General features: G+C 40.2%; 1 protein-coding gene across 2 annotated transcripts in view; it reads left to right on the top strand.

Annotated features, from left to right (window-relative positions):
• The first annotated feature begins 26 nt into the window (after positions 1-26).
• The window catches only part of HAO1 (hydroxyacid oxidase 1), a 33,117-nt gene continuing 22,441 nt past the window's right edge, over positions 27-10,702 (top strand). Inside the window, exons 1-2 of one of the 2 annotated variants that reach the window (XM_026052922.1) lie at positions 27-1,383; positions 1,507-1,582. In XM_026052922.1, the coding sequence (XP_025908707.1) occupies positions 1,542-1,582 (41 nt within the window). In that variant the 5' untranslated portion in view covers positions 27-1,383; positions 1,507-1,541. Of the gene's footprint in view, positions 1,384-1,506; positions 1,583-6,590; positions 6,820-10,702 lie in introns of those variants that run through there. The other variant, XM_026052921.1, reaches the window with a different exon arrangement.

Raw genomic sequence — 10,702 nt, 5'->3', positions numbered from 1 at the left:
AGGAAAACTGCCCATAATGGTTTATTTTTATCATGTTCAACTGAAGCACCTTTATCTTTGTTTTCTTCTAATGTTTGTCTTAGTATATTGCAAGAGTGAGCTTTGTGCTCTGATTCATATGGCTCCATTTTTTTTTCAGTTTTTGGTAATTAAGAAATCATTCAGAGACCTGAGAAATTCAGCTTGCTAAGTTTTAATCATTGAAAACCTCAGGCCCAGAAAGGATGGCAGCTAGATGCTTGAAATATGTTGAACCTCAGAGGTTTAAAAGAAATGTTCTTCAGGGGGGAGGGGAAACCGCTTGCCAAAGCATATTTTTTTTTATTTTTTCTCCTTTTAAGTGATTGTAGCAAGAAGTATTCATTTTGCAGCCAGTAAGCTGTGTATTTCTTGCCAATACAAGCTAGTCCTATGGAGTGCAGTTCTGTTATTTCTAGCTCAGTGTAGTTTTGGCAGAACTCAAACTGCTATAATAATATTAACTGAAAAGACACTTAAGGTTTAACCTTTGTGCTTTTCTACTTTCTCCCATTAGAATCAACTCACTAGGAAATGGGAGGGATAAGGACAGTGAGAGGAGAGCAGCTTTTGATTTTGCTACTTTTATCTACTTAAAACATGTATCTGTCAAACTACATAAAGTGAAAATAGCTTGTCAGATAGGTGRCAGTTGGTGTGGTCTGTAGGTGATGTTACTAAAGATAGCAGTATTTCCTTCAAGTCATTAAAAACAGTGTTTTCCTGTGGGTAATTTGGTTAACATTAAAGGTTTGTTCTTGGTAACCACATTGCTTGTGAGTGAAAAGTATCTACAGTGAAATCCTGTATGTTTCTGCTTTGTCAATGTGTATTCATATGAATAAGGTGTCTTAATGATTTTTATATTGCATAACATTGCTAGTGAGCATGAGCTTCATCTTATTCTCAAAGAATAAAGAGATGAAATCGTATTTTTTATTAGAGACAAGCTAAGTGCAAAAGCAAGTCCTCCCTGACTAATAGGGTCAGTTTGTTTTGGAAATTGCTTTAATGTTCATAAAGTACTTATTTACTGGAGAAACTTGCATTTTCTTCTGTGTCCTGTTACAATTTGTATCTTGAAACCGTATGGTGCAAACTTTGCATTTGTCTGTTACAACTGTATAAAGAAAAAGAATCRGACTACCTATGTTGAATATGAATATTCTTTAAGTGTATGCAGTCCTGAAGCTCTTTAGAGTAATGGAGACTTGTAAATATGCTTTTATGTCTGTGAAAGGATACAGTTGATAAAGCACATTGCACTGTAAAGAGAACAAATAGCTTGTTAACACAAGGTGGATTTGGTCTCCTCTAAGTGAGCAATTCTGGAAGCTTATGAACAGTGGGACTCTTCAACAGCTGAGKTATGCACTTTTTTAAAGAAATGAAAACTAAAGGAAGATTTCAAGAAAATGTGTACACCCTGTGGTATGGTTTTATTGGTTGTGATTTATTTGTGTTTTTCATTATTTCATAAAATGCTGAAGGAAAAGCAAGACTTTAACCAAGCTGCATGAGGCATGCAGGAGCCAGATGGATGTCTCCAGCTGCTTGTATTCAGGTAAGATCAAAGTTGATGTATTCCCTTGGTCATGGGTCTAAAACTGCCAGGTTTTGAAAAATACAAAGGACTATATTCTACAGAGTTTGAGGGAAGTGATGACTTTGGATATATGGTAAAGACAGTATTTTATACAATATAGGGTCTTGCTTTACTCCAAAAAAAGTGTAAGATGGAACATGTCAATAATCACTTGATTCAGTTTATTTCCACTTTTGTAAGAGCATGAAGCCRGTCCTCTGAAACACTAGCTCTTTAAAGAATGTTTTAAAAGGTAAAGAACACCCTTATAGTTCTGTTTTATACATTCACCTCATCTTATATATTATTAGTATATGCTCTTGGGGATKATGAAGTGTTAAAACAATCCAGTTGCTTATTTTCAGAGCTTGAGATGAGGCATTTGGGCTTTTTGCATGTTTAGATGAAGTAGGTGCTCTTGCAAGAGTTGGATTTCATGGCAGTGTCTCTGAAGGAAAAATAATTAGCAAATGCCACTTCTCATGCAAACTGCAGGTAGCTTTGCTTTGCCATGACAAGAAGCGGAARGTTTTGTGTGTGAGGACTCTCTGGAGTCACAGAATCACAGCTCTTCCTTGCCAGTCTTGAATGTCACTTAAATTTGGATGATTTAAAAATAAAATATTAATCATTTCCCATTGTGATAGAGCTTTGTATTTGATGAACAGATTACAGAAAGAGGCAGTAAATGGCAGCATTCACCTCATTGTAGATCTCCTGTGAATCTGAGTGAGCAATACTAGAGTCTTAACATTTCTCGGTGTAGTACATATGTCACCACTCCTGTATTCTCATGAATAAAATAAGGAATATTAATGTTAACTTGGATTTGACCTTGTATATTGTGGGAGTATCTGCAGAATTCACTAAAATGCCCTTAAGGCATTAAAGCAAGTGCTGTACAACCATTAATAACTCCAACTTTAGTTTCCTATTAGTAGGAAGAATATTGTAGCAAAATACTGGAGATACTGAACTTGGAAGAATATTTTGTCTGGTTTGGGTAGCAGTTAAATATTCTAAAAGCTGAATTTCTGCTTAACAGACCACTGCATATGTCAGAATCAGTGGGTCCTCCAGAATCAGGTTCCCCCTCCCCCCTCAAAAACATGTCTTAAAAGAATTGTGTGAGTATAGGTTATTCATTAGGTGATCTGATTAAGTGAATACAGTGATATCAAACTTAATGTGCTTCCAAAAATGTCACTATCTACCTTGCGTGCAATTGGAGTCATGTTTGTCTCCCTGTCTCTGCTAAGAATCACTTTCAGCAGTGAAACTTGCACTTCCAATCTTGGTTGTGACTAAACATCCCTGGAGAAGCTGCTGCTGATCCCATTCAGAATGCTTTGATTCAGGGCTGTTAGCTGTGCAGCTTCTATGTTAGAGCTATGTGTCAAAAATGACCAAGTTTTTGAATGAATTTAAATTTAAAATTTATAAGATGCATACCACTTCGAAAATCAGCCTCTGATAGATCTGAAAATGGATGCTTAAGTCATGCAAAAACCCTAACATGTGGATTTTTAGAGGGCATAGGTACATATGGCCTTCAAATCTCAAGTTATGTATGACTCTTGGTTTAGTCTGTATACTCCAGACCTGTGCTGGGCAACATTTGTTATGCAGCCTGTTTTCACTGAAATGTTGTACAGGATTGTCTTTTTATATGGAAGTGATGCAGATCTATGCTATGAGTATTTGTCCTGGAATTCCATATAAACTTGGTACTGATGAACTTGTATTAGTCTTCATTTCTAAGTGTGCAGATTGCTCTTCTGTGTTACTAACAAAAGATTGTTAATATTGTTTCCTAACTGATATGAGAGGTGAGGGTTTGCTTGGAAAGATTCCTTAATCTTTGCTTTAAAACAAACCTTTCTATTTAGCAAGGGAATTGTTTCCTTTTATGTTGATGGAAAAAGTATCTTGAAGCACATGCAGGTTGAGACTTTCAGAGTGGTAACTCAGGGCTGAGCAGTATGGCTTGGAAGGTTTAAGATGCAGCTGGGACTAGACTGTTGCCAAAATAGTGCAACTTTGACACCTTGAGGTTTGACACTTTTGTGTGTTTGGAAATGTTTCTGTGCTCTCCGCTTTGGTCCTGCTTGCTCAGAGTAATGTTTTGTGTCTGTGTTTGAGAAGGACTTTCAACATGAGCCTAAAGATCTTAGACTTTTAACATTAAGATTCAGTTAGTCATTTTGAATTGGTGTTCATTCAGAAGCCAAGTGATGTGATTTCTAGGTGGACCTGTGACCTTACACCCCTGGTCTTTCTCAAAGTGCTTTAGGCCACACATTTTCTTTTGTTTTTCACTGGAATGGCTGTGGAAATGCAGCATTACTGCTGTCCCCCTCCGAGCCTTTCCAGTGAGCCAGGACCTCATGGTGCAATTGGAGCTGTCAGGCAGATTGGGCTGTTAGGCAGGTTTCCTTGGCCAGTTTACTTGCTGATGTGATACCATGACCTCCCTTTCTTTTCCAGTAGGGTATTACATCAGGGATGTGCTTACTCCGTCCGGGATAGAGGACAGCAGTGCACACAGCAGATGTGCTCGCCAGTAGGTGTGTGGCCTTAGGTGGTGCAGTGTCTCATGGTAGCTCCCAGCAAGCAGCCTTTCCTAGATAAGCTGGCCTTAAGGCCAGGTGTGTGGAGGGAGAAGGGGGACCTTGTGACAACTAGAAGCCATCACCACACCTTACTTGGATGGTGCAAATGACAGTGGTGGATCCAGGATGAAGCTGGAGTCGTTCTTGTCTTGTGAGTTTTCTGCACCACTTTTCACTAATGAAAGTGCCGGGGATGTCACTGCTGCATACAGCTGGGTGCYCTGCCCTCCTCCTCCTCCTGTTCTTTTCCTCCTCTATTGCATTGTTTTCCTGATGCAAAATTAAGAGGGAGTGATATCAAATGGAACCCTGATCGGCATTTGTTTTGCTGTTCTATTTAATCAGCTACATCCTGCTCTGTCTTCTGAGTAAATGAGTTTTTCTCCAGTCTACAGATAAAGACTTTGTTTTGTTCTAACAGACAAAATCCAGCCCCCTTCTGAGAATTCCTTTAACAATCAAACAGGCAGGGGCTCCATTCTTATAGATGTTTGTGAGCAAGTTAGTGAAGGTGATAGCCAAGAACAACTTCTAGCCTGAGKCACAAATAACGACCAGCAGAATTAAAGTAGTCCCACACCCCCRTCCTTCCCTTTCACCCCTCTCTATATGGCAAGTTTGAGTAGATGAACAGGGACAATGTTATAAGGATCTTAAAGAAAGCTTTTTTATTTTCTTGTCTAATATAGACACAGTGTAAGTGATGATCAGTGGTGAAAGAGTGTAGTTACCTTCAGCTATTTTGTGTAGATTTGCGGTACAGCTTATCTGGGCTAAATATCAACATTGAATTCAGTTACGTGCATTAAAACATGTAGCTTTCACAGARTGTTTAGCCTCAGAGATAAATGCCTGTTTTTAGCATATGCAAAGTGAGTTTCAAACCAGGGAACAAAATTCCCAGCCCATGCTTGAGACATAGAGAAATGCCATTCAAGCCATTTTGGGTTTGAGTTGAATTTGACACTGTAATAAATGCTCCATGCTGTAGTTGTATGCATTTATATTGATCATCTTCAGTAATTCCTCCTGAGCAGCTATAAGAATGATCACCCCCCTTATTCTCCGCTGTGCTAAATAAAGATGCTCTCATCTAGGAAAGCCATTAGAGAAATAGCTGCAAGTCCCTTAGAGCCATAGATTCCCTAGATGTTTCCCAGTGCTGGCCTAGCAGTTAGCACCATCCTTCCCATTTCAATATTCCTCAAAAGATGCTTCAGAAGTTTCCTTTGAATCTCAAGCAGTGTTCTCACTCTGCAGAATATGATGTTCCTAACTGTTATTTATAAACCAACAGCAAGGAAGATGGCTGTGATTTTGACAGGAATATGTATGTATTTGACTTGACGTTGTGTGAATTCCTCAGCCTCGTGGATTGGAAAAATCAAGTCACTTTAAGCCCCGTGTTGCTGGAGGAATTGAGGCTATATTTATATTGCATTGCACTACTTCATCTCCAAATGCACCGCAAATAGCTAGCGGTGAATCAACAACAGGCTAGTAGCCTGTTAGCTTGCACAGAGGTCAAAATCCAAGGTCTCCTGGGCTGCAGTGACCACAGTGGGTGCTGCTTTGTTTCTGGTACTCAGCAAAGGCCTCCTGCACCTCAAACTTTGCTTTGGAGAGGTTGGTTCTGGTTAAAATATTGATTGCTCCTTCCCAAGCTCTGCTTAAAAAACAAGCAAACCAAAAACCCTGCACTGTTAGTAACTGAAATGTGCACAGCAGGAAAAATGAGTATACCCAGCTATGTACACTTGTGATTTCTCCCTCTCAACATTAGAAGCATCTCTTTATATATAAATTTATTAAGAGTTCTTATCTGAATTTTGGCATTACAGAAATTGTGCATACTGGATGAATGTAATCTATTTGAGCTAATTTTGTTTCCAGCTAGTGAATAGATCTGATTTGGTAACAAGATTACTGGATTGTGGAGGCTTGAGAAGAGGGGCTCGTTTGCCTGGAGATATTTTAGGTGCTCCAGCCAGCTAGGAGCCAGGTCTAGGCACCTTGGCAGAGTCTGGAGTTGTAATGGAAACAACTGGAAATGTTAAATGGCAGTCCAGACTTGGACCTGCTTTTATAAGTCATCTAAATGGAAATTTTGTTCTTTGGGTGTAAGCAGTATCTTTCTCTTCCATTTTCCAGCATCCTGCTTATTATCAATAACAAAGGCAAATGCAAGAGGACACTCTTGTTGCTGCGGGTTTCATGTTGCTCCAATGTACAACTTTGCTTTCTGATTCTTTTTCTTCCTTTCCCCAAGTCTTACTGCTCTAGATTTGCTTACCACCATGAAACAGAACAGTGCTGAAGTCCAGAGTGACACAAGAAATGCATGTGTTTTTTTTTCTGTGTGTGTTTATAAATAGATTAAATCCTGATGAAGGCCAAAATTAATGATTTACAGAGGAAAATACAGAAGTTGAGAGAAGCAGGAATAGATTTGCCTTGATCTGCAAGAATGTCAGGAAAACCAGTTTGTGTGGCTGATTATGAAGAGTATGCTAAGAAATTTCTTCCGAAATCTGTCTATGATTATTACCGATCGGGAGCAGATGACCAAGAAACACTGGCAGATAACGTAGCCGCATTTTCAAGGTAGGAGGATGACCTAAAGCTGTAATACATACACAGATGTGTGTGTGTGTGCGCACATATGTAAGTTCTGTCTTGTTAGTATATGCGGGTGCTTTCTGCAGAACAACTTCTTAGGTAAAAACCTTTTCTGTTCCTCCTTTTCAGGACCACCTCACAACTATTTCTTTTATTTCTCCAACCATTATTTACTATCAAATGCAGTCCCCAAAATACTGGAATGTGTTTTCTAGCTTTGTCTGTTTTGCTGCTTTTCTGTTGCTGTGAGCATAAAATCTCTGTTCTTTTGGTTCTGTCACAACCAATATTGGACTGGATGATGAAATGGTGGTTTCTACACTTAGGCCATAACATAGGCACGGGGCTGCTTCTCTCTTCATTTTTTAGCTACTGAGTAGGTTCCAGCTCTCGCCTCCTAACAGCCTTCTATGATGAGTGCTTTGGCAATGCTGCTAAATCAAAGCCAACTATCCRAGCCACAAGCTCTGGAATGAGCCAGTGCTTGGAACCAAGTGGCCAAGATATGGCCGGGAGTTCCCCAGTAGCGGCCTCAGTGCTATTGCAGTCAGTTGATTTCCGACATGAAATCCTGTAAATGATTTTACAAACACAGAAGGAGCTCTTACAAACCAGTTCCAGTTTAGATCTGGTCCCTTGCACAGCTCGCAAAGCCTGAGCTCCCTGAACCTTTCAGTTCAGAAGTGTAAGAGCAACCATTTCCAAGCAGTTTTTGCTGTTGAATTTGTGGATGAGCATCAAAATGTGTTTGGAGGCATTTCCCATGTGTTGTGTTGGTTCCCTCTCCTGTATATCTCCATTTTTCCTCTGCCAACAGAGCATTAGCCCAAGCACTGCAGACTAATCGCATCATCCCAGCTAAGCCTGGTCAAACAGTCTAAACAAATAGCTGTTATCTTCCATTTTCCCCTTTGGTTCTTGGGGTTTTGTTGGTGCAGACATTTAACTCTTCTGCACTTGCTTTTGTTAAGCTTTAAAGGCCTTATCTTTAATCCCATGTGTGTTCTGGGTGTCTAGCAAAGCAAAACAAATTCTTTTGATTTATTTTWAGTTTGTCACTTTCCCCACTTCGTTTTTCTTTGCACATGTCAAACATGCTGGCCAAATGTCAKATAGTTTGTGTTGCTGCTGAGAAAAGTGTCAAATATGCATAGGTGCAATGTGTTTGATTATAGGCTAGGCTGAAATCATTGAGCATATTTGTCTCCATTAACTTTGACGTCCTTCAACTTCTATGTTACCTTGCTGCTGAAGAGTCTTTGAGGGAGATGGCTCTAAATCTTTATTAACCTCCTGGTGTATTGATGGTCCCACTTGTGGAGATGGGTCGACTGGCCTGGATTCTCAGCTCCTTGCAGCGCTCCCTTGCTCTCCTGTAGCACTTGTCATGAGCTAGACGTCAGCTCCTTTTGATGAGGTGATAGATGGCACTTGTCTTACAGCTTAGAAATGGAGCACGGACAAAGGGTTAGAGGAAGGGCAGACACTGATTTCACAGTGAATTTCTAGGCAGCTTGGGGAGGTTGGGCCCGAGCAGGAGGCTGTGGCAGTTGTGGACAACCAGGCCCAGTGTTGGTGCCAGGGACCTTTCCACAGGCAAGGAGCAGCTTCTCTGGAAATCACGTAGAGCTTCTTAGAGACTCTAGGAACTGTGACAAGTCCTCTAGCTGTAACTCAAAGGTCAAAACCCAGATATTAACAGAGGAGCTTAGTACTAGGGGCTTGAACATAATTTTTCTGCCAGTTTTTATATGTATGAAGAAAACTAACCTCTGCTGCAGCCAGTAATTCCAGACYGCTGGCTAGGCAGAGGCACCCACTCAAATGCTGCTTGCATTTGGTTCAGAGACAAAACTAAATGGTAGTTCCCATGCCAAAGGGTAAGCAGCAGTAGGAGAGGATGTAATAATGCTTGCCTATTTTCTGCATGTTTCCAGATGCTTTATAGCGGTTATTTACTCTGATAGAGAGATGTTAAAGAAAAGGGATTGAAAGGAAGTGCTTGGAGGCAACCAACAGAAATAGTAGTGAATTTCTGAAACCAGTAATCACAATAGCTAATCCTGATTTGAGCAAAAGTTGGATCTAATCTGCTTGCAAGTATTTTTAAAAGGTAGATAAAATTGCTTGCCGTCCTCAACATGTTGGATGCTGCAACTAACAACTTATTTGCCCATGTTKACAGTGGCTCCTGGTAGCACAGTATCTAGGAGGAGTGGGGTGGCAGGCTAGCGTAGGGACTCCACAGTATTTTACAGTACAAAAGTTGTTTGGGACAAGTTGATGCTGATGGGAGAAGCATGGTCTAAGCACGAGGGCAGGATTGCCACTGACTCTGGGTTCAGGCCCTGGTCTTGCCAAGTCTGCATTGAGTGTGTTACTGGTTATCTCCCTGTTCCTGAGTGCAGCTCATGGGGAAATGCAAAGCAAGACCAAGATGTGCATCGTGCCTCCTGCTGCCAAAGATCACCAAGTCACCCTTTCCCTCTCTCTCTCTCTTTTTTCTTTTAACAAGGGTTTTCAGCTTCATTTCTGACGCCCTCAGGCCTCCCATTGATTTTTTTGACTGGCAAAGGCTTGATTGCTTGCAATTTTAGCACATGAAGTTCAGCCTGATTATATAAGTTTACAATCTATTTAAATATTTAGTATACATATTTTTAAATCTCTGTAAACGGGGAAAAAAATGAAAAGCATAAATTCTTACCCCATGCATTTGTTCAAAATCTATTTGGTGAGTAATCCTGATAGAAAAGGTACTGTTAAGGAAAATAACTATGTCAGGTTGTCTGAGTGKGTGTGGGGTGTGGGTTTTTGTTTCTTTCCCTTTTTTTCACAAGCCAATGCTTGTTTTGAAAGACAAATAGACTGCTATTGCTATTATGGAATGATGCAGCAAGTAAATGAATATGTTGATTGGTAATTCAATATCCTCTGGAAGATGCAGTTTCTAGAAAAGTGAAATTCAAATGCCTTTGACTATAAAATGAAATTCTGGCCTTTTGAAAACACGGAGAATTTGTGGGAGTTTGAAGTCCCTTAATCAGGTACTAGATTTTTCAAGTCTCGAGAGACATTGGTAAGGATGTAGTTAACACCAGGCAGTAACTTTAATATTTTTCCATTATTCTAGGATTGATGTTGGAATGAAGAACTGAGGCTTGTGTTTCAAAATCAGTGTTTTATTGCTAAGGCCAGATATTTTCATCACAATTTTCAAATAGTGTGGAGACAGCTGTTGTCTAAGTGAAGCATTTAAGCCAGAGAAATTTTTCAGATGTCACAGCACACGTTATTCCCTATGGATTCTGACTTTATTCACCTTGCATTTATTCTGTGTCCCAAAAAACCATGCGTCCTTCCAATACTGYGCTTGTCTGATGATTAAATTCACTCTCAAGCTGCCAAGGAAGCAATCGGGCTGAATAAGAGAATAGATTTTATGACAAGGTTGGGTGCCTTAAGCTTGATGGCACTCAAGAAGTGATCTGAAATCTCCTCTTTCAGCATTTTAATGAAGATGGACGCAGGTGTGTGTAGGAAGACATTTCTAATCTGTTGTGACACYGTCTGCTGCTGACTTCCCAGTGGCATTTGGAGAAAATATGTTATATTGTCGTATATATATGGTACAGGAACAGCTTTATCGAGCAGCCAGGGTCAAGCRGGCATGAATAGTTGTTGGGGAAAGGAAGGGGGGAATGCTCATGCCAAGCTGGTTACATCTCTGCAGTGTCCTTCACCTCGGGTGCTTGGTGTGCTCTGAAAAGCAGCTTGCTGCTCATTGTAAGATACCCTGCAAGATCAAGTCCTTTTCCTAAGAAAAAGCAGCTGTTGCTTAAGAGTGCACAGGAAGAGCACCTCAGGT

This window comes from Nothoprocta perdicaria, unplaced genomic scaffold (genome assembly GCF_003342845.1).
Source record: "Nothoprocta perdicaria isolate Ctin4 unplaced genomic scaffold, notPer1 scaffold_93, whole genome shotgun sequence".
In the NCBI taxonomy this organism is placed as follows: domain Eukaryota; kingdom Metazoa; phylum Chordata; class Aves; order Tinamiformes; family Tinamidae; genus Nothoprocta; species Nothoprocta perdicaria.
Note: the sequence above shows the minus strand (reverse complement) of the source record. Positions and strands in the feature narration are given on the sequence as shown.